Source organism: Lepisosteus platostomus, chromosome 4 (assembly GCF_059453375.1).
Source record: "Lepisosteus platostomus isolate fLepPlt1 chromosome 4, fLepPlt1.hap1, whole genome shotgun sequence".
Classification (NCBI taxonomy): domain Eukaryota; kingdom Metazoa; phylum Chordata; class Actinopteri; order Semionotiformes; family Lepisosteidae; genus Lepisosteus; species Lepisosteus platostomus.
In genome coordinates this window covers 17,940,502-17,964,356 of record NC_142614.1, presented here as the reverse complement: position 1 = coordinate 17,964,356, position 23,855 = coordinate 17,940,502, and the positions used below count along the sequence as shown (strand labels likewise).

Here is a 23,855-nt window from a genome sequence, read left to right as displayed (position 1 = left end):
TGGATTAAAGGAGCCTACTGAGAGAGAATCTCTGCTGAAAAGGGATGGAGTTCAAGAGCCTTGGGACACTTATTTTGCACTTCAGTCCTTGAAACAGATTTAGATCTGGTCAGGCATACAACAGCAACCAATGCTGTGATGCCAGCACAGGAGTAATGCACACCCGTTTATTGTTTTTTGACAGCTTTCTAGCAGCTGTCTTCTGCACATGTTGCAAGAGAGATACAGAAATGTACATTTTCTTGAACATCCAAAAAATAAGGCACGGGGGTAATCAACTATGCAATAAAAGTATGTATTCTCAGTGTCAAAAATAAAAGAAATTAACAAAAATTAGGAATATTACAAAGTTAATGTGAGGAATGTTTAGCATTTTAATATATAATTCAAATAATAAGTCAAATCCAAAGATTGCTCTCAGATTCCTCATTTCTGACTTAACACTTAAAGTCTTAAAACAATCTATTTGTGTCTGTTATATCCTACTGTATGTTGTATCACTATTAGTGGAATGTTCGTCTCTTTTTATTTGTAATCTCTGATTACACCTGATTAAAACATGAAATACATCAGTATTAGTATCACCTAGGTTTCGAGAAAATACTTAATTGTAAATAATCTGCATAGGTGTTAAAATGTATACCACTTTTATGAATAAACATCCCATGCAGAAGCATAGAAAAAATAATAAAAGGTGATTCTTTAAGATGATTGAGTACAACAATTCACTTTATCACAATAAGCTCTTTAATCTAAAAGAACCAAGATACTGTAGATATTCAATTTGAGTCTACATTCATAAGTAGATTCTTCAATACAATGACAGTTTCAGATATGACAAATATTCAAGATAATAAGATATTGTTCAATGCTTCATGAATTGTTGTAAGCATTGTTAAAACAATGGTGAGCTGCATCGTTGTGCTTTCCACAAACAATAAGAGGTTAAGTCCATGCTGAATAGTAAAAAGAAAATTAATGGAATACAAATGGCGTTAATGTTAATGGGGAAAATATCCTGCCTAGGTTAACTTAACTTTAAACCCTTGCACACTTTAAAGGGAACATTATTTTTCACTTTAGGAAGGTTATACCACATCTAGCCAAGCACCCTATTTCATAGAAAACATATATTTTTTTTAGAAATATGAAGAACAGTTTATTTCCAGTCTCTCCATGTCCTTCTCCATATTTTTGTCTTCTCTGTATCCAAACATACTTTGGTAACTGGGGACTGTTTATTTTTCAATATCAGAGGTAAACATAGCATGAGAAATTCAGTCACTGTTAAGAATAAAAATACAGAAACTATCCATTGGTGTGTTGTTTTTCGATCTTCCACACAGCAGACACTGCCAGTGAAAGAGGAAGAATTTCTTTTAAAAATGGTAGCTATGCTTTATCCAATCAGAAAAACACTGGTGTCTGGAGTGTGAATTATCTGGAAGGGAATGATACACAACTCCAGGATTTAGGCAGCCAGTAACAGCAACCCACCCAAAAACACATCTTCTTAAGGTGGGATGGAAATAGACTTTAAAATGAAAGTGAGGCTTTGGAGTGTCTGCCCTTTAGTGAGGGAAAGTTATGTTCCATCAAGTATGTTTGCATGAGGAACATAGTTAGCAGGGTGTTTTAACCCACCCAGGGAGAGGTCAGGAGAGACCGTAACAGGATAACCAGAGAAGTATATATACCGTCATGGCAGTTTCCATTTCAAACTACCACTTCAGATGAGAGATTTCACCTGATTTGCCCACTAGCTCTTTAAATTGTCTACAGCACTTAATGAGATGGAATAGGAAAATATTAAATTTTAATTTATGATACAGACAGTTCTCATTGTTCAGTAATGTATCTCCTGTGATGACCATGCAGACTCAAGAGACTGAGCCCTTGAACACAACTTGCAAACAGAAGCTCTTTTAAATCTGGAATAAAGAACTCACTAACCATTCTCTCCGAGAGAAAACCACATTCTAACAAATAAAACCTTGACTTTTATTCATGAATATAAACCAATAAAAGGTAGGCAGAATTGCTCACAGTACAATAGAATGCTTCGCTGCTATCTGATAAATGTGTTCCACGATGTGCAAAATTTACTTCTTGCTTTATGAAAAACCGACTGTACCACCATCTACACCCATCAGGGGGAGACATCCTGCCAAAACGGAATACAACATGGGGTTTGAAGTTAATTACAAACTCAGAAATTAGCGTAAAAGAGAAAAATAACCAGGGGGAACGGAAGATGGGAAACAAATTAAGTGTCCCCGCAATTAACTGGCTTTCTGTCCAGGTTATGGTCCTGATCTTGTGCACTTTTATTCAGAGATTTATAATTAGGAGGCTTGTTATGATGTCAAGTCTTGGTTTTATTAAAAGACTGCAGTGGATTGTGGTGCAAGGATGGCTTTGTGAGAGAAAGACCCATGTTTGAATGCATTAAATACACATACAAATACAAGGGAAACAATGTGGATGTTCACATAAGTTCATATTTTTTGCACTGTAGTCTCTGTTTACCAAGGGTGGAGGAAGTTTATGTGGAGCGGACTACCGCAAAAGATACAGCAGAGGTTAAAGTTCCTTAGTGGCTTGCTTTTCTGAATAAAATGTAAACTGTTTTGTTGAAGTACAGAGGTATGGACTGCTGAAATGCATATAATTTCAATATTAAATGACATAATTCTCACTTGTGAACCTTAGCACTACCAAACAGTTTTGAAACAGCTTTCAGCAGGTGTATTCATTTGAAATGAATAGTTCAGATTCCTGGAGTGCTCACATAGGTTTGGTCTTAGGTCTTGTGGCTAAGGATCTGTGCCTGTGACTGGAAGGTTGCTGGTTCAAATCCCTCAGCTGGCAGAGAAATCCTACTCCATTGGGCCTCTGAGCAAGGCCCTTAACCCCAACTGCTCCAGGGATGCTGTACAATGGCTGACCCTGTGCTCTGACCCACAGCTTCTCTCCCTGTCTGTGTTTCATGGAGAGCAAGCTGGGGTATGCGAAAAGATGAATTCCTTATGCAAGAAATTGTATAGGGCTAATAAAGCAAGATTAACATTAACATTTTTTCAAATTCCTTTCAGCAAAAATAAGCTGTGCGTTACCGTTGTCATGTCAGTCCTAAAACAAACAGCGCCATCTGCTGGTTCCTGAGGTTTTCATCATTGCACAGATCATGGTTGCTCCCTTTTTCCGGTATCTGAAGCTAACACTGAGGTTTAGGTGTAACACTTCACAACACATGTAAGTACCGTACAGTATATTTGATTTTTGTTTCACTTAGCATTTAGAGGTTCTACTCCTCATTATACGCTTGTGCAAACGTGTGACAATGTTGGCTCTGACTGGATTCTTCACATACATGAGTGCGCCAGCTCAGTAATTATGCTTTTCCCGCACATATAAATACTTAATTCTGCAGAGGGTATCTCCAGTACTACATGAATTGGTCCAAATAAGATTGATCCTATGTTATGGTACAGGAAGGCAATTGTTTAATATAAAATAACAACAGTGGTTGTGGATTTCTTGATTAATGTAGCAGGACCTTCTGTTAAAACCTTTCTAAAGAGTAAAGGTGATAAACCCAGTGTCCTGGCCCAATTCCACTCAGGACGTGAACAATGTGACCTTCCTAAAGTTCTCTCTTAATTTCAACTGGTAAAGAAACCCCTCCCTTATCTACTTGATCTGTTGTGTACTGAGGCTTCTGATGTGAATACATCCACTGGGATAAAAAAACACGATATAAACAGATGTTTTTATTATTATCAAAGCAGAGTTAAAGCATTATTATTAAAGCAGAGTAATCTTTTATCAAATGCTAAAACTCAGCATGCTTATTGTTTTCTAGCTTTGCATTATATATTCACAGTAGAAATAAAGAGGAAGCACAGTCATACACACCAAGTAGTCACGTAATGCCAAGAGGAGAGATTCAGTTCTATGGGGAACACAATTTATTGACAGGACTGCTGTCCCCTGAGAGATCTGAAAATGTCTTCTCAGGAACACATGCTTCAGACACCTGTTGTCTTATGTGCCATGGCTGTTCAAATTGTAACTGAAATAATTATTTTATTGAAAGTACTTCTTGCTATTTTGCATGTAGTTCAGATATTTTTTTATTTTTCTTGGAAACACCATTGCTTGTTTTTCTAATAAAACATTCCTCTCTGTTGACAACATGAGAATTGAGCAAACTATGTGGATCAGGAATAACTAAAATAAAGCTGCTAACTCTGAACTCCTTCATACTTGTGGTACATGTACTTGTACCGTACATAAGTATGGTACATACTTGTGGTACATAACTCCACATACTTGTGGTTAAAAATAACAAGGCACATCTTTCATTTCTATACCTGTTTAAAGCTAAATTTTTAAAACTGTGGGATCACTTATACTTACACTCTAGTTTGAAACTGGTCTAAATTTTCTAAAATGTTTTTTTAAATTGGATAAATATTTTTGAAATCCAAACCTTCTTTTAAAATATCACCTTCACAATCCACCTCTTGGTCACCAGGTGTGGTCACACCAATGGTCTTGCTCCAAGTTTAAATTCCCTCAATGTGCTGTTTGTCCTTACAGTATGCATTACCAGAAAAACAGGTCCAGGAGGTGGGTCTTGAACAGAACAAGTTGGGAGTTCCAGACATCCATATCTGAAATTCCACAGGGCCGGGTGTGTTTTCAAACACATCATCTCAGAGGATTTCACAACAAATTGGAGGCTGTACCAAACACACTCCTCATATACAGGACCTAATCATTTTTTTCAGATCTGAAATAAAAATGCCTGTTAAGAGTTGATGTTAAGTGTTAAGAGTTAAGATAATAGATAAGATAAGAGCTCTCCCACTTGTCATTTTAATATTTGAAATGCAGACATCACAAACAAAAAGTGTTGTGTAGTTTGTTTTGAAAATGAATTCAGTTCATAGTTCTGGTGGGTCCCCTCCAAAGATGACACAAATACATTTATCTCACTGCATGTGCCATGAAAGTAATTTAACATCTGCTAATATTCAGAAAAGCATATCAAACTAATGATTTGGAAGTAAAGATAATCTTTTCCAGTATGTTATATGTTATCATTGTTTCAGTCTAAACCTTTTGCCACTTCCAATGCTAAGTTAATTGGTTCTGTGTACCCTAAATTAAAAAGTGTTTAAATTTTAAAAGGCTTTAAAATTCAAGTTTTTTTTAGAATTGGATTTAGGGTGTATGTTTTACTATTTATTTTCTTTTTTATTTGCACTTACAATATATTTTATATTCTGTGTGCAAGGCTGCTGAGTCATAAATATTTCTCTTTTCAGTGACAGAAGCTTCTAAATGGAATAGTTGGAATTAGCCCAGTAAAGGTAAGTGCAATGTGTTGAAGGGACATTACGCATTCTTGCAGAGTCACGTTCCAGCTTGGAAAAGCACAAACAAAATAGACAAGCTTCTCAAAAATGTAAAGCACGTAACGTCTTCAAGTTTCTCTGACTCTAATGGAAATAACCTACAGATAACCTGTAAAGAGCAGAAATGTTCCAGTTTTCTATAAAAACCAATAGGTTTCTGTTAAGAACTGGGACATCTTTATATAATCTCGCAGGTTATTTTCCATGAAGGAATTTGTTTATTTTTAATAACATTAATTATATACAATTTTAATTTGTTTAAATATATTGAAAATAAGTTTTAAATTAAATTACCAGTGCCATGGTGGCACTGTGATTAGTATTGCTACATTGCAGCACTGGGACATTGGGTTAAATTCTGGACCTGGGCTGCTATCTGCATGGAGTTTGTGTATTCTCTCTGTGTTTGTGTGAGTTTTCTCCCACAGTCCAAAGCCTGTGTGATTGTGTCTTGTTATCTGTCCTATGATGGACTACTGCCAGGGTGTATGCTGCCTTGAGCCTGTTGCTTGAATTGGTTGAAGCAGTTAGAAAATGCATGGAAGTGGAAGTTTTAATTCCAAAATCTTTTGGTGCAGATTGGGCCAAATTGCCTTAGTTTTCAAATCCATGCATCATGAAGAAGCAGGCTTTGCCATTAAGGCTCCATGGACAGTACAGTACATACTGTAGCGTTTTCAGGTTCCCTCAGGACAAAGGACAAGTGGAGACTACTTAATTCTCCTATCAAAATCACACGCTCTACACACACATGAGGAGACTGACGGAACACGTACAAATCTTTAGGGTGGTAATTCGTTATCAACAGACTATACACTTATAAAGCTACACAGGACACTAAAACTACTATAACACTATTTACATATGCAGGTTCAGCTGATGGTCATCATGCTGACCCTCAGACCCCCCTCCTCCCGCCTACAACTTCCAGCCTACTTCGCGGTACCATGAGTGCCTAGGTGCGCTTCCTCCTCACTACCGGGCGAGGGCGTTACAATACTCAAGTCCTACTTAACTCCTGCTAAAACTGTTTCCTCTATTTCTTTCATTTCTGTTTTTTTTTTCGCAGCCTCTATATCGTCAGCCTTTGTAGCCATTTAAACTTGAATGAGAATGTTCTGTTTGACATGGGTCTTATCTAGAAGCTTCAAAAGTTGACATGCAAATTTTCACCCGAACTGAAAGTAGAGTGATATTTTGAACTGACCAAGAAAGACCAAGAGGAATGTTTTTTTTTAGTTAACAAGGACTTAATTTTCGCTGGCGCCTACAAAGCAGCATCTAAATGCAAAAAAAAAAGGACATTATTGTCTTTTTTATTGAATTAACAGTAAAATCCCGCTTTTGTTTCGGGAAACTCGAATAACAGGTGCATTGATGGGATGGTGTCTGGGTGAAACCCGAAACCTGTTGCCTCAATTGTGAGCAATGCGAGATGGCTATCTAAACAAAAACTAGTGCGATCTGGTGAAAGTACCCGCCCACGTGAAGTTTCAGTCAGGCAGGTTTTCAAAGCTCGGGCAGGAAGCGCTGCGCAGATAATTAACACAGCAGCCAGGTGTAACATCGAGACCGTCATCACACACTGCAAAGTGTTTGGCGCACATCCAGAGCAAGATGCGTACTCCAGCTTTAATGATCATCGGAATCGTTTTCGCTCCCTGTGGATGGATATTTGACCTAACTTCCACCGTGGCCCCAGACTGGAGGGAAATCAGAAGTATTCCAGGTCAGTCGTCGGACACGTTTATCCAGCAAGGCATTTGGGACATCTGTAAGGGATCCGACTCCTCCCGGAACATCCAGTGCAATCAGCCCGATACCGCATACTTCCAAACCCAAATAGTCAATATAGCCAAAGGCATGATGATCGCCTCTTTGCTGGTAACAATTTTGGGGATAGCAGTGACTGCAGGCGGTATCAGGTGTTGGACTGACAACTACAGCTGGAAAATTGCTGGACTGGGAGGCATTTTGATCTTGATTTCTGGAGTCCTGTGTCTCATTCCAATCGCCTGGTACACCTACCTCCTGAATTCCATCACCGCATCAGGAACTGATATCCGTGTGGGTTACTGCATTGTACTGGGCTACATTGGATCAATTATGGAGATTCTGGGAGGTGGAGCGTTAATTATCGGGATGTATAATTTGTGTTGCGGAAAGAAGAGAGAAGAGGAGAAACAGTATCCTGTTAGAACATTTCGGAATACGCTCACACCCAGGCCAACAATCAGACCCTTCGACGTGATAAGTCGAGTTTCGGATGTCAGCAGCGTCCCATACGCCAGGGAATCGATGGACGAGGGCGATTTTACCAGACCACCTAAATCGCAAAGTTATAAACCAAACAAAATGAACAATATACCTTGTGACTCCGATTTATAAGAAGAACACGTAGAATTTTATATAAAAAAAAACACCTGTAAAGTTCTACTCTTCATGAACTCAAACAGTAAAGTTTCTATTGTGCATGACACGATGGAAAAAATAATAAGGCTTTTTAGATATAATAATGGGATATTAAATGCCCTTTCATGAGTATAAACAGATTGCGTGCTTTGATTGATTAAAGTGCCATTTTAGTCATTTTAACGAGGAAGAAATTGTTATTTTATGTTTGTCTTCTGTGCCTTTGTGTCTATGGGGGACAGGATAAGTCTTTAAGGGTCTGGAGCTCCAGTTGGCTGGGTGCTCCTGTCCATGTGGAGTTTGCATGATCTGCCTGAGTTTGTGTTGGTGTTAGCACGTGCTCCAGTTTTCTCTCAGTAATGTGTTGATCAGGTTGTTTTTTGTTTTAAACTGAACCTTTTATGATGGAGGTCGCTGGGTATCCCAGCTCACTGATGCACCCTGTCAGAAATAACAGCCCTTTTTTTTTCTTTCCGTTTGGATAACTGTGTGGGTCTATATGCTTTTTTGTCTGTATTTTATGTTATTTCTTGTGGCATGCAATGAAAAAAAAGTATGGTTAGAAAAATGAAGATTATTCATTCTTCTTAAACATGGTTTTACAATGATGCACTTTAAGTGTGTACTGGTTACTATGTCTGTATGAATAATAGGTAAAATGAGAACAATGTTAATACAGTAACAAAACTTTACTAGCTTTAAAATTGGAATGTTTATTAATACTCAGTGTGCTCCAATGCATTGAGAAAATATTACCACCTCAAGCATGAGAACATTTTTTACAAAAATGAATTTTAATGTATTGTTAAAAATAAAGAGAATCAAAAGCAATTGCTTTACTCACTAGCTTTATGTATTTATGCAAACATACTGTACTGTGTCAGTGTTGGAAAAAATACTCCTGCCATTCTTGTAAGCTAAAAAGAATGGACAACAATTTAACAGTTAAATGCAATTTGCATATGGGAAATAAGATCAAGTGTAAATCTATAAATTAATCTAGTCAAACAAACAGTCTCAAATATGGATTTTAATTGTGATGTTTTTTATTCATGTTCCAAATAATATAAATATGCCTGTTTACTTTTGTCTCTCAATTTTAAAGATCTCAACATCAGAGAAATTGAGGATGTAATTAGAGATTGATAATATACAGAAATGGCAAAAAAAAATGAATATCGATGACATTAGGTGGATAGCCAAGTGTGAGTTAAACAAACATCCCCAACTAACATATAGCTCCATTTTCGACTGGAATTGGCAACTGTTCAGAAAGATCTTATTTTACTTTGCGGTAAATGTTGTCTAATTATTGCAAGGCATGTCAATCAGAACACTAGAAATGATCTTATTCCAACTTATCAAATGTACAAAATGTTGAAACAATTGCAAAAAAAGTTCTTCAGTGATAAAATACTACACACATTTTTAAAAGTATTATTACTAACCTATTGCTTTTGTAAATGACAACAGTTATTTGTAATAAACTAATATTTTGTCTTACTTAAATGTATTGTATGTTTATCTGTATTACAGAAATTGATATTTTATGTTTAACATTTTGGTCTTAACCAGAAAGCTTGAAATCATGGATATCTTAAAAATTTTTAACGATTACCTTGAGAAATTATGTACATAATAAAGCATATTCGTTTATTTTTCTTCCTTGCTGTGTAGTAACTCCGTAACCACCACCTTTTCATCATTGTAAATGAGATACGTTTATAGGTGCACTGCAAGGATTTCCCTGTTCCAAAATTCAATTACCTGGACTAGAACATTACCTTTTGGCCCAAGATATACTAACTTATATATACCTGATAGGTCAAGTTAAGACTGTGGCAAGTAACCCCTGTGTTGGAGAACTACAATGCTGTAGGTATCTAGTTCTTTTTAATTTACAGCCTGTGTGAGTCCCAGATACAACGTTTGGTACCTTTGGCATAATTTCATAATTCAACCAACAGAGACCTTAAGTGAAAAAAAAACAACAGCACCTCTGCATTTTTTGGACTGAGGAATTGTCCAGTAGCTCCAAGAACTGAAGTCGGCTTCAGTGTAAGGCTGCGTAGATTATTCCTTACTCTGAAAGTATAATTAACAATAAACTGATGCTCCAATTAATTTCAAAACCTCCAAGGGAAGCAGGGGTTTGTGTTGATTATTGTTACCCTTTAATCTCAACAGGTTTTTTTTTATATTTTTAAAAATAATAATAATAATAATTGCTTACACTTATATAGCGCTTTTTCTGGACACTCCACTCAAAGCGCTTTACAGGTAATGGGGACTCCCCTCCGCCACCACCAATGTGCAGCATCCACCTGGATGATGCGACGGCAGCCATAGTGCACCAGAATGCTCACCACACATCAGCTATTAGTGGGGAGGAGAGCAGAGTAATGAAGCCAATTCACAGAGGGGGATTGTTAGGAGGCCATGATTGATAACAGCCGATGGGGAAATTTGGCCAGGATGCCGGGGTTACACCCCTACTCTTTTCGAGAAACACCCTGGGATTTTTAATGACCACAGAGAGTCAGGACCTCGGTTTTACGTCTCATCCGAAGGACGGCGCCTGTTTACAGTATAGTGTCCCCGTCACTACACTGGGGCATTAGGACCCACATGAGCCGCAGGGTGAGCACCCCCTGCTGGCCCCCCTAACACCTCTTCCAGCAGCAACCTTAGTTTTTCCCAGGAGGTCTCCCATCCAGGTACTGACCAGGCTCACACCTGCTTAGCTTCAGTGGGTTGCCAGTTGTGAGTTGCAGGGTGATATGGCTGCTAGCGATATAAATAAACTTGAAAAGGAATTACTTTTCTCCAGACCTATAAAAAACAGTGTAAGGATTACTTCGTTAAAATAAACTATTAGTAGTTTTAATAACAGAAAAATCTTTAAAGTACTTAAGTACTTTAAAGATTTAAGATCTGCAAACAATGCTATACGGGGTTTAAGAAAACTGTTTTCTAAACACAGACTTCCTAACCAAACTGATATAACAGTACTAATTTTCAATCAAAAGCGCGTTACGGAATTGTTTTTTTTTTCTAAAACGTTACAATACATAGTCTCAAAATCCACTACAATAGCTACAGGAACAAAGGGAGGAATTTAACACCAGATACTCGTCTATAGCGTATAATGCACCCTAAACCGTGCCTGCTAGGTTCCCTCCCCTTTTCAATCGTGCTAGATTCTGCACAAAGTCCTTCGCATAGAACTGAAAGCCATCGGGTTCGCACGTCAATGAGGACTCCTTGCGTTATGATATTCGGACTTATTTTAGCCCTTGTTGGCTGGCTCTTCAATCTGATAGCCACGGGTGCCCCGGCATGGCGAGAGGTGAGGTCAACTGTGGGCGGCGAACTCGGAGAAGTTATTCACCAGGGCATCTGGGATATCTGCAGAGAGCGCTTACCGAAAGAGTTCACTTGTTTGCGACAAGATGATGCCTACTTCAAAGAAGAGATTGTTAAAGCTGCAAGGGGTTTCATGATAGCCTCAGTTATTGTAACAGCCCTGGGGATTCTGCTGTCAGTTCTTGGGGTCCGATGCTGGCGAAGATCTCCGAACTGGCTTCTCGCAGGTTTGGGAGGCATTGTGGTATCTGCTTCGAGCTTATTCGCCATCATCCCGATTGCTTGGTACACCAATCAGGTGGACAAAATAAAAGCACCAGGTACTGATATTCGGGTGGGCTACTGCATTGTGCTGGGTTTTATCGGGAGCTGTTTTGAATTTATCGGGGGTGGATCTTTGATGATATGCCTGTCCCAGTTATGCGATGGTGCAACCCAACTGCCCCACAGAAAGTGCAATTCGCCTCACGGTAACGGAGTCCCGAGGTCAACTATTAGAACTGTCGATGTACAGAATTTAAATGAGCGACCTCATCACCCAACGCTGCCAAGACAACTTTTTCAGAAGGACCAAAGTACTTCATCGCCTGTCCTCTCATCTCTGCACAAAAGAACTGATATTGACACCTTTAACAATGACCAATCGTTATACACAGAGCTTTGATAATGCATGGTAAACGTATGTGCGTATCAGTACATAGATTTTGTTTTACGATAGGCTAATAATGAAAACTCAAAATGGAGAAAAAACTTCTATTTATTTTCAATTTATAAATCTCTTTCTTTATACGTATAACCAGAAACCTTCTTTATAAGATGATTTTATGCAGGCTTGCATTGTTATAAAGCCCAGATGGTATAATTTTAAAATCAATTTTCATAGTATTTGTGATTAAATAATATTGTCTCTGCATGCTGGTGTTCAATATATTCTATGTTGTATGGTGGTTTTCAGTTTGAGAAAATTTATTTTGAGAAAAAAACAGGGCTTTCAATATAGTTTTCTATTTATATCTTATTCATGTCATTTTCTTCTCTGAATATACATCTTGAAAATCACACTTTTTACTTTGTAAAATGAAAAGCACGTGTTTGTAAATGACTTTTCTGCACATTTCTGCATAAGAAAGTTAATTAAACATCACTGGCTAAGCATTTAGAAATTAAATACATGTGCTTAGTGAACAGTTCATTTAAGACAAACTGCAATATATACAAAGTGTTATATTGACTGTAAGTACAATGGAAATAACAGATACAGTAACACACAAGTACCAAAAAATAAATTGATAAAATCTCAGTAATGCAGGCCAGCTAACATTAAAATGCACAAATGTAAAGAATTAAATGTTATGCAATTAACCTCTACTTGTTCTTTTCCAATGATGTAGATACAGAGCAATAATGTAGAAACCCTGCTGTGTTCAGCATCTATAGTGAGTAAGTGCAAAGAGCAAATTACATTAGCAGAACAATAATTAAAAATATTGGTGCACTGCAGTGTAAGAGCCACTAAAGGTTGTAATTGAGAGATGCAGTGTACACAGATATCTTGAAATTACCACTCATTTGGCTAGTGTTTTTATCCAAAGCAACTTATATGTACAGTACCCATCAATACACTTGGGCATTTGAGTAAAGAAGCCTGAGTGAAGTTCCTTTATCGTGAGCATAACAGTGAACTACCAGGCCTTCCAGTCACTGGTCCAGTCATAACTCCCTCACATTGCTGCCTGTGTTTGGAACCTGTAGCCAAAGAAGCCAAGATACTGAGGTACTATGCAGAACAAAAACCAGAACACCACTCAGTGAAAATGTTCAACAACCACAGCCCAGTTTCGCCTGGATTGGAGCTCACCTGTGTAGTTTCAACCAGCTACAGTACTTCAGTCATACCTGTAAGTCATTACAGAGGACAATGATACCCAGATGATTTTTAACCAGACATCAGATAAGATTCTAGTGGCTGTGCTCAACATTAACAGCACCTTTATCTTGTCTTGTGGAGATATTTATATATTTAGCTAAAAATCCCCATTAGGTTATGATTGCTGAGGTACCATTTTAATGACAGGAGTTGATAGTTTTAATAAACTAGAGCTCAGTCAAAAATAGATATTTTAAACTGATGATATGCAATCAGGGCAAAACCCAATCTTTGCCTGAGGAATGTTTTGTCTGCTTGTTTTGTTTTCTGAGCTCAGTGGACAGGATTAAAAGGAAAACCACCTTGTGTTTGATATCAAATTCCTGATATATTTACAGTCAATAGGATGTTTGTTCTTTATCTGTGACAGGCACGGTCTACAGGCAATAATCATGACTCTTCTGCATCAGGGACTCTTGAAAAGAAATTAAAACTAAATGAAAACGGACCTCATGCTGGATTTGACCAGAGAACACAAGTGAAATGCAGTTTATGTGATTGCACAGTATGCAACAATTCTCTCACATCCAATCTGAAATCATTTCCCTTGGCATCATCATGAATTCATACAGAAACTGGAGTAGGGCTGTCTATAATTTTGCAAGTTTCACTTCAGTTATTTATAGACTTTTTTAAGCTCCAGCTCTCAGAGGTTAAAGGTTCATCCCACTAAAGAAGATAAGGATGAAATGCTTGACATGTTTGAAGTATCACTAGGTTGAGTGGCCATACCTGAAAATCTGCATTACATTAACACATTGTTAACTCTTTGTTCTCCCTGGTGCAGGTTGAAATGTGTAGATTGGTAGATTCCCCTTATATAAAACAATAACTGTTTAATACAGCAATTAAATTGACCATTTATTGTTTTTGCACTAAGAACAAAAATGTTCCATATGAAACAAACTTGAAAAGCTCCCCAATAGACTATTTTGTTTAAATATCCCCAAATAAAGAATCTATTATATGTAAACTGTTTTTGGTTTTACATTTGTAGGAAAAATATGCACATTTCTAATCAAACCACAAGGTTTGTCACAAACATTTGTGTGCAATAGTATGTACATGGTTCCTTAGAAGCTTACTGTTTTTGTACAATAAAAGTTTGCAAATGGTTCACATTTGCCCAATTATTGAGAGGCAAAAAATCACCCAACCACATGACAACAGCCTTGTCCTGAGAATTATGAAAACAAGGCAAGGATCAAAACAGATTTACATTTCAAGGTAACAATTACTACTAATTAAATACAGGAGTCCAAATGCACTTCCTGGAGGCCCTATTGTTCATCACCTATGAAGTCACTTAAACAGTTATAATTAGATTCGGTTGGCTTATACAGGATATTAAAGGTCTTACAGTTGATTGCATAAAATATTGTTTTAACTTATAACTACATAAAACCCCAGAGCCTAGCAAAGAGTATTAGCATATATACTGTACAGTATACACCTATATGTAGATTGAAAAATGTTATTCAGCATAAAGTTTTTATCCACACTTTTAATTACACAGGAACTGAGTGTTGCAGGAGATTTTGAAAAGTAGGTCTTTCTTTGAGGTTAGACATTTAATGTAAGGCTTCCTGCAGTGCTACTTAGCAAAATAATGTAACTAATTTAATACTTGTGCTTAGTCCTTCATAGACAAGCACAGGAACAATGCAAGTTGAACTGTAGCTGATTAAATAGCAGGAGAGATGACAAGTGACATAAAAAACTGCAAAAGTCCTATGTGCAGAAATCACAGAAAAACCTGAGAAAATTTTATATTTTTTAGAACTGTTTACTTTAAAAATATGCAGGCAGTTCTAAAATGGAAAAAGGAAAAGTTATTTGCCTTAAAAATGGATAGGGGGGGAAAATGTTCCACGGATTTTGTTAATGGTTTTGTGTATTTAGTGTTCATGTACCTGCATTTGAAGTTTAAGTGTTTGAAGTTGTTGTATTCCCATATTTTATATGGGAATTAAATCAAAATGAATAATTGATTCTATCATTTGCTAAAACTTTTTCAAACTTTTTCTATATACACAGGCTTCTTTTGGTACAATGCAAATCAGTTACTGTAGATCCAAGATCTCCGTGAACAGCAGAGATGCATCTGCACAATCCTACATGAAACTAAATATGAAGGTCTGATCTAGAAACAAATGTTTACTGCACTACAAATGGTTAGTGTTATTTAAAGAAGCGATCATAATCAGATGGAACAGATAAAAGCAATTACAATGTAGGAAAATATTTACATCTTTATACTTCCTGTATTGGTTACAATAAGCATGTAGAAACATTGAAGTAACACCAGCGCCATATATTGAGCATACTCTAAGGTCACTTTTTCAAAAAGTACAATACTTTGGAAGTTCAGAGCGAGTCGTGTATTCCAGACACCACCAGTACTGACTTGCATCAGGACACTTGCTAGGTGCCTTTGAGCCTTCAAAGTTCTAAGAAAGACCCACCTCTCTGCTCTAATGTATGTTAATGGTGCTTGTCAGTGAGAAAATAGAGGCTCTGACGGGGTGCACTAAAGGAAGGCATCATCTTTCCAGTCCTGTCATGATTGGTAATTTCAAAGTCCTAAATACAGTATTTTCCTTGGATGAATATTGGAAAGAAAGAGGAAAATGTTTGATGCAATTCATACTTTATTTTTGAAGAACAGTTTACACTCCTGCTGGTAGAGCCTTGTCTACTTTTCCCGGGGACCAACCAATTCCTGTTGGATAAGAAAAGACAAAAGCTTTTAATATCTTGTACTACATAAAGTATTATAAATAATTTAAAAAGCTAAGGGATTTATTTCCATCACATTTAATAGCTAAATTTGTGTATCAAAGGTGAAAATGAAGATGCTATGGAAGTGCTACTGTACCTCCTCTGGATCATAAGATTCATTGGTAAAGGTATGCACAGAAGTTGTGTCTGCAATGTTCTCAAGATTGGTCAGAGCTGTTTCCGTTGCAGAGGTCTGTGGTCTCCTGTGGAAAGAAGTATTAGATCAATGTTAAAGAATTAATAACTAAAGATAAACATCAGGAAAAACATGGAAAGCTAGAATTTAAGAGAGCAAATATTTACTTGCGCCAAGAAAACTGGATACATGACCATCTCTTAGAATTTCAGCTTTGTTTCTGCTTATGTTTTTCCATTCTGAAGTGAGTTTAAGATGGGCACTGACCATCACTGTAAGTACTACAGGACGTAGGGTATTAAGTGCTAGAACTTAGACTCCTGTTTTCTGTGGAACCAATGTCATTTTAAAAACTGGTTATAGGGAAATTGTAATTTTACATCTTTCCAACAGTGTAACACATAACTCTGGATATAAAATAAACCAATGTCAATACTGATTTCTACATTTGTGGACCAGCAAATGTAGTTTGAATTAAAACTGACCTATTTGCTTGTCTCCTCTTCCTCAACAGAACAAATATCACGACGATTAAGACCATTCCAATCAGAAAACCTATCATGCCCAAAGTCAGCGGGACTTGGATGGACTTGATCACTTTGTCCTGGCAGAACTGTCCTGTGAATCCCAGCAGGCACTCGCAGGTGGGTTGGTCATTGACCACCACGCACTTCCCCTGGTTGTGACACAGCTCATCCCTGCAAGTCTGCACGTCTAGTTTCCGGACCAGGATTTTGTTGTTGACGGCCTGTGTGGTGGAAGGTGGCATCCCTGATGCTCCAGAGGAGGGTGGTAGAGGGGGCTTCTTAATCACTTTGACACCTGAATTCGAATTTTTTGCAGAACTTTCAGGAGTCTTTTGACCAGGGATCACTGTCGTATAAACACCTGTTAGATAAAAAGATACACACCTTTTATGAAAAAAATGTAGATTTTATAATTCCTAATTAGAGAAATTGATATAGGTATATAGAGCATATAGAGTATATAGGCTGATTTGCATGAATTAGAGCTACTCATTATACTGCACTCAAGAGTAGTCAGACCTGGCTTTATTATACAGTGAAGGGAAAAGTGAAAGTCTTCATTTGACTGGTCAATCATGTTGGGGAAAAGTGGCCAAATGTCAAAGTAATGCTAGCTATAGTCTTTCTGAAACAGCCTATGGGGTTTTGAATAGTCATCAATTTCCCTATGGGATCAATAAAGTCTTATCTATCTATATCTATAGTCATAAGTACCGTCTTCCAACTGAATTTCATTTTTTTTTATGTACAAGAAACTATAGTTCAGTTTAAGAAAAGAAATGCATACAACATTTTGAAAAATATTCAATGTTGATCCTGAATTCAGAACGGTCCGCAACAAATTCTGCATATAATTCTGTCTATGCAGATAGCTTTTCTGATTTACAAAAAAACATTTGTGCAGATTACAGAAAGTGATTTCAGGTCTCTTTACCAAAACTAAAATGCATTAGTTTATGATTTTTAGAAACTGATTCTTAGAACATTCAGCCGTTAACTTGTTTTACTTTGTTCCTTTACTATTTTATCTTTGCTTTACTGAGAATCAATATGCTGAGAGGCTTAGTATCCAATGCCCATTTAGAACCCTACACTGCATGGTTCCCACCCCCTTGATAATCTAGTTAATCTGGTTTCTCCTGAAAACCTTTCACACTTTCACATGTAACACAAAAACAGCCCCAAACTATCACAAAGCAAATATTTTGAACTTGTTTGCTTATGATTTTTGACATCATTTTCCACATAAAAGGGACCATCGGATCTGGATTTTCAAAAAAATTAAACATCCTGTTTATTTTTTTATAATAAAACCAAGGATTTAAAAAGGGATTAACAGGGGCACACCCAGATAGCTCACGTCATCAGGAAAAGGCAGTGTAAAAACCTCTCCCTATCCGACACGTTAATTTAATAGACTGAATATGGAGCATTAGTACACTGCTCGTTTATCTTGAAGTAGAGGCTCACACTTACGGACGTGTATTTCACAAAAAACAGGTAGACAGAAAGGACATGCTTTATCCTGTTAAAACCTGAGCACTCTTAGTACATCTGATAAAAGCACCCTGGTCTTATATCCGTAACCAGTAAACCTCTGTTCATATCCTCAGAAACACTGAAAATCAAATTCAAGACCCTAGGGTGCTAAAGATCTCGCAGCAATGACATTAGTCCAGATCTTCAGACATGATCCAAGATGAGCAAACTTACAGCTCTCCTCATCTGAATTATCTAGGCAGTCCATCCACCTGTCACAGAATTTGGAACTGTGGAGACATTTCCGCCCGTCACGGCAGGCCTTGGTGTGGGGCGGGCAGTTGAGGTCTTTGACGCAGCCAGTGGAGTTAATGGAATGGTAGCCCTGAGCACACTTGCAGGTTCGCCCTTGTGGAAACGGCAGGCAGATGTGACTGCATCCACCATTCTGGTCTGCACACAGATTAGTTCCTGGGACAGGAAAAGGCAATATTGTGGACATGGCAGGACATATACCAGAACTGTGGCCTGTGTGAGGAAAACTGGCAAAAATGAAGCCCAAGAGCTCAGACAATTAGAGAAATGAAAAAGTGCAGAGAAAGTGTTTAAGGGTACTGAATGAAAGCAAACATCACCCCACCACACACCTCAAGGGGAAAAGAGTCATTTTTTGAAATCTTCAGAACTCTCAAACCCCGCCCTCAAGACAGTATACACTGTCACTTTTTTACCTTCCAACCTGACGTTATTTAAACCCTTAAGTCAGTAATCTTGGAAAAACTAGAAAGATGATTTACATTTTAATTGTATATCAAATGAAGGGAAAACCAAAATACAGGACTCTTCAGTTACAATTCCTGAAAGATTGGAATTTGATAAACCTGATTTGGCCTATAAAGAGTTACAAAGGCTCGTCTTTCCTCAAATCATTAGTGCCCAACAATAGCCTTGTATAGGTTTCTTACATGTACAGGACTAAAGAATGAATGTTCCGTCATGAAAAGGGCATCAAATTGCTAACTCAATATTGAAGTAAAAAATTGTGAAGTTTCCAGCACTTTCCAGATTTGTTTCTGGTGTCTGTGACTTATCAAATGCCACTGAGTAAAGTTTTAAATTACACTTTGGACTTCTATTTTGTGGGAAATTGTGTTCAACAAGCTTCAGACTCTGTAACCTCCACAAACGAACCAGAGCAAATACATTACTTCTCAGGTCAGGAGGGTAATTTTTATTGACTTATTTCAATTGCTTTCATTCAGAAGTAAACTGGTCTCAGAAGACAGAAAATACTGTAGCAAGGACTCAATATACATTTATAAGGTTAATAATACTGAAAAATAAAGTGCATTTTATTGGGAGAAAAATGTCTTGGATTAATTTTAAAAGTTTCACTGATGACTTATTTCTAATGTGGGATTTACTTGGAAGCATTACAAGGAAATTACAATAAGACTGAGGAGAGCAACCTTTGGTTTTGCTTTCGTGTTTGTTGGTATTACACTCATCATATACTGTATGTTGAGGGAAAAAATATCCTAAAGGTTAACTGCAAATAAAGAGGATATCCAGTTTTCTGACGGCCATTCAAAGACTCAACCTGCTTTTGAATGATACAGCATATTTAAACCTTAAATCTCCCTCCTTAGGAAAAGTTGAGTATGCAGACTACCTTTCTGGCTGAACTTGCTGTATACTTTCAGGCTAACCACGTTTGTCTTCACGTCAAACCAGAGCTGTCTGGGCTGCAGGCCATCACTGAACCAAAGCTTTGCTGTATCTGGGAGGATAAGAAAGAATTCAATCAACACTTCACATTCACAATGTAAAAGATCTTAACATGCCAACTATTTCACTCTTTTCCCTCGCTCAGTGCCAAGCCAGACTGATCAGGGGAGGGAAACCGCAGTTTCAGTTGACAATGTCTTCTGGTTTCTATTTTACCTCTGATCTTAATCTGGATAAGAAGTCAGTTTTTTTAGATCCACTCCATTTTGGCACTAAACTTAAAAAACCAAGTCAAATCACCAGTGAAACCTTGGTGGACTTATGTTCTCCCATCTTGGTACATGTCCAAATTTAAGTATTAAACAGTAAGTATTAGCTTATGCTATAAGATGTTGGCATGCCAACTTTACAAGATCCATACAGGCTACTTATATCCTATAGAACAATTCAGTTCAGAAAACATTTAAACTGAAGAATGGCTAAGCTCCCCGTCCTGTCAGTGAGGCAATGGCTGTATATTTTCCCACTCAGCCATTACCTACTGCCATATGCCCAAGATGTCCAGGTTTGGACTGCATGGTCAAGATCTATGAACATTCCAGCATATATTAGTCTGCATCAATGTTATATTTGTCACTGCAAATTGGTTACCCATGGAGCATCTTGTGCACATATTGACATGTGGAATGTTAGGTGCCTTTCCTTGAAACTCTTTAAACCCTGTTTTAAAACAGCAGTTATATCAACCTGCAACTCACAACTGGCAACCCACTGAAGCTAAGCAGGTGTGAGCCTAGTCAGTACCTGGATGGGAGACCCCCTGGGAAAAATATAAAAATAAATGGAATTGAAAAAACTAAAGGTTGCTACTGCAAGAGGTATTATTGGGGGCAATAGGGGGTGCTCACCCTGCGGTCTGTGTGGGTCCTAATGCCCCATAAAAGGGACGGGGACACTTTACTTTAAAAAGGTGCCGTCCTTCGGAAAACATCGTAAAACCGAGGTCCTGACCGATTAAAAATCCCAGAGTGTTTCTCGAAAAGAGTAAGGGTGTAACCCCAGTGTCCTGGCCAAATTTCTCATTGGCCCTTACCAATCATGGCCTCCTAATAATCCCCATCTATGAATTGGCTTCAATACTCTGTTCTCCCCCCCCACTAATAGCTGATGTGGGGAGAGTTTTGGCACACTATGGCTGCCATCATATCATCCAGGTGGATGCTGCACATTGGTGGTGGTGGAGGGGAGTCCCCATTACCTGTAAAGTGTTTTGAGTGGAGTGTCCCGAAAAGCATTTAATAAGTGTAAGTAATTATTAACAATAGTGAAACAAATGAAGGATTGTTAGGTTTATAATGATTTAATGCTGCCATCTGCTGGCTGATTAGAAATAGCAAAAAGTAGAGCTGCAGTTTATAAATGTGGAAACAGTGGAATAGGAAAACTGTCACTTTTGCCTGCCAAAGCATACATTTATACAAAAAGGATCAACCATTCAAACTGCAAATGTTTCATAATAGTGTATTATAAAGGCCCAATCCAGAATTAAATTACATTGAACTTAATTTTCCATTGTTGTGTATGACTTCTACAATTAGTATTACAAAAAAGTAGTTCTTAAATACCAGCATTAATACTTAAATATTTATGCTTAACTGTGCTGACTTTATCCTTTAATCTTCCTCTTTAGATCTAGCAAGTTTTTCAAATATAAATCTTCTTTGAAAAACTCCTTTCCAACAAAAATGTTTTTTGACTTAAATGATATAATCTTTGAAGAGTTTTGGAAGAAAAATGTGCCTTAATTCACCATATTTGAGCATTCGACTAATACATTTTGTATGAAAATAAGTTCATTCTTATTATATAGTGAGATTTTGTAAGAGGAGCACCTGAAAAAAAACTGCCTTACCATTGACTGTTGTCCATAAGAAAATGTTGTCAGTTTGTGCAAAAGAGGTTAGGATGCCACCTCCTGTTTTGTAGGCTTTGTATTTGAATCCATCAATGCCAATGGAGCCAATAATTCCAGCACCTGCAAAACAAATATTACAATTCATATGAACTTCAGAGACTTACGGAAAAGTTGTCGATGTTTGAAGTTTATGATGGATGATTCAAATTTGTGCTGGTGAGCACCACCAGGATCACCCTTATCGTAAGAAGCTGACAGATTTCAGCAGAACAATTCACAAGCCCTGGCAACAAGTCAGCATAAACAGTGATAATTGTGTAAACTTTCCATCTTCAACAGCAGCTTGCATTGATGCTCTTGATATCACTGGTAAACCTATATTTCTTCACCAGTAAACCAGACAAGAGTGACACTGATGAGCTTCCACAATTCTTCAGATACCTCTGGTAATCCAAGTAGAAAAGGATTCAGGGCACATTTGGCACAAACCTTTGCCATGTTAAAAATGTTTATGGAGAAGGGTTCCATTGTTACCTTTTAAAATCATAATTTTGGAAGCCCTGCCACCTGGTTTCAGCAAACAAGTATCAAGTGTTCCTTAAGATGTTTTCTTCTCATGTCCAGATATGGGATCATTTTAAAATTGATGGGCAACTTTCCAAAATACAACAGCCATGAATTATGGATTTATTCTGCAGTATACTGCATTCATTGCACAATTCCATGACTGTACTTTTCTTAGCCTTTGAAAAACCCAAATTCAATTTACGCTTAGAATGATTAGTCATCCATGGAAGGGAATACAAAATGAAGGGTATACACGCTCGCGTTCACTAGTTCAGTTTCAAAATGCATGTTGCTCCTTATAACACTGAGGCTATTAAGACGACAGCCTCAAAATACAGTGGTCAAGCAATCAAAATATTAAAAATAATTGTATTTTTGGAGAGGGGGGCACCATGAGTTACTGAATTAACCAACACCTGCAATGTCTTTCAACAATCAAAATCAAATCAAAGTTTATCAAATGCACAACAATACAGCGTGCAGCAGTAGTCTTTGACATGTCAATGACAATCTTGTCCTCTATAACAAAACTGTAGAATGATATACATTACTTTGTTAACTAGAGAAACCCTTACATTAGAGCAGAGATGGCCATTTAGTAATAGATGGCTTACCAGGATCTGCCCAGAAGAGCTCTGTGCCAGAGGTGCTGAAAGTCAAACAAGTGGGCATCATTGTTTTTTGCCACAGAACCCTCCTGTTCTGCCCATTCATGTAGGCACATTCTATCTTGGGCTGGCTCCTCCTGCCTTCCTTCCCCATGTCTGCAAAACATATGGCTCCAGAGGGGGGGTATAATGCAATGGAGTCAATTCCTTCCACGCCATCTTCAAAAATAATAGCAGTGTAGTTGTTGCTAGACGAGGTGACACAAAGGAGGGCACGCTGGCTGCTACTCCAGTAAAGGTTGTGCGAGAGCCAGTCAACTGCTAGAGCCATTACCGTCTCTCCCTGGAGCTCCAGCACCTTCCTACGGAACACCAGCTCAGAGTCCTTTAGCTTAAACCGGCTCACAAAGCCAGCCTCATCGTCAGCCAGATACACAGTCTGGTCTTTCAGCACATAGTCCATGGCTGTCGCCTCATTGACACCAGCTATGGGAAGAGCTTTGTGCTCTGGCCATGTATTAAGGTCCGTTAAAGTGTGCATATTCTTCAAGTAGACCTAAAAAGTTTTAAAAAAATGAAATGCTTCTTCAAATGAAAATCTTTGAGTCACATTTACCTCTTATACACCCTGTTATGTGATGAAGCACTGTAATGGCAATATTGGACTCATATGGACAACTAGACCACTAGAGGGATTCAGGGAAATAAATGTTGTCAAGAACATTCGTCTGCTGAAATTAGGATGTTTCTAACAGTATGGCTATTATACAGTTTTCCCCCACTGCTGTTGGATCAGCTTGAAGTAAGAGAACAGTCAAAGTAGGAAAAAGTGCACAAACTGATGAGTGCTGGCAGTGGCAAAGCCAATAAATCTGTTCATGTGGGAAACAAATTTCTTGATAAATTACTCTTTTGAATTCTTGGCAAAGTTTAAAACAAAATGATCTTAAATATTCAGAAGGAGTGTGTGGAGTGTGTTGCAC

General features: G+C 37.7%; 3 protein-coding genes across 3 annotated transcripts in view; 2 read left to right on the top strand and 1 right to left on the bottom strand.

Moving 5' to 3' along the window:
* Positions 1–6,906: 6,906 nt before the first annotated feature.
* On the top strand, positions 6,907–9,500 carry LOC148672834 (claudin-23-like). Its single transcript, XM_088628798.1, has one exon. It carries the CDS (start codon positions 7,044–7,046, stop codon positions 7,812–7,814), a length of 771 nt encoding a protein of 256 aa, XP_088484924.1. The 5' UTR covers positions 6,907–7,043; the 3' UTR covers positions 7,815–9,500.
* Positions 9,501–11,005: 1,505 nt separating this feature from the next.
* On the top strand, positions 11,006–14,250 carry LOC148672833 (claudin-23-like). The gene has a single exon (XM_088628797.1). The coding sequence runs from the start codon at positions 11,092–11,094 to the stop codon at positions 11,866–11,868; it is 777 nt and encodes a 258-aa protein (XP_088484923.1). The 5' UTR covers positions 11,006–11,091; the 3' UTR covers positions 11,869–14,250.
* A 1,514-nt stretch (positions 14,251–15,764) lies between these two features.
* Positions 15,765–23,855, bottom strand: part of lrp13b (low-density lipoprotein receptor related-protein 13 b) — a 35,324-nt gene continuing 27,233 nt past the window's right edge. The window contains exons 32-38 of the mRNA XM_088628795.1: positions 22,879–23,428; positions 21,695–21,817; positions 19,727–19,834; positions 18,289–18,525; positions 16,534–16,936; positions 16,010–16,115; positions 15,765–15,853 (exon numbers count right to left, since the gene is read on the bottom strand). Of these exons, the coding sequence (XP_088484921.1) occupies positions 15,827–15,853; positions 16,010–16,115; positions 16,534–16,936; positions 18,289–18,525; positions 19,727–19,834; positions 21,695–21,817; positions 22,879–23,428 (1,554 nt within the window). The 3' untranslated portion in view covers positions 15,765–15,826. The remainder of the gene's footprint in view (positions 15,854–16,009; positions 16,116–16,533; positions 16,937–18,288; positions 18,526–19,726; positions 19,835–21,694; positions 21,818–22,878; positions 23,429–23,855) is intronic.

Excerpts from the sequence above, each read along its gene's own strand:
- LOC148672834 (XM_088628798.1), top strand. The coding sequence starts at position 7,044 with ATGCGTACTCCAGCTTTAATGATCATCGGAATCGTTTTCGCTCCCTGT.
- LOC148672833 (XM_088628797.1), top strand. The coding sequence starts at position 11,092 with ATGAGGACTCCTTGCGTTATGATATTCGGACTTATTTTAGCCCTTGTT.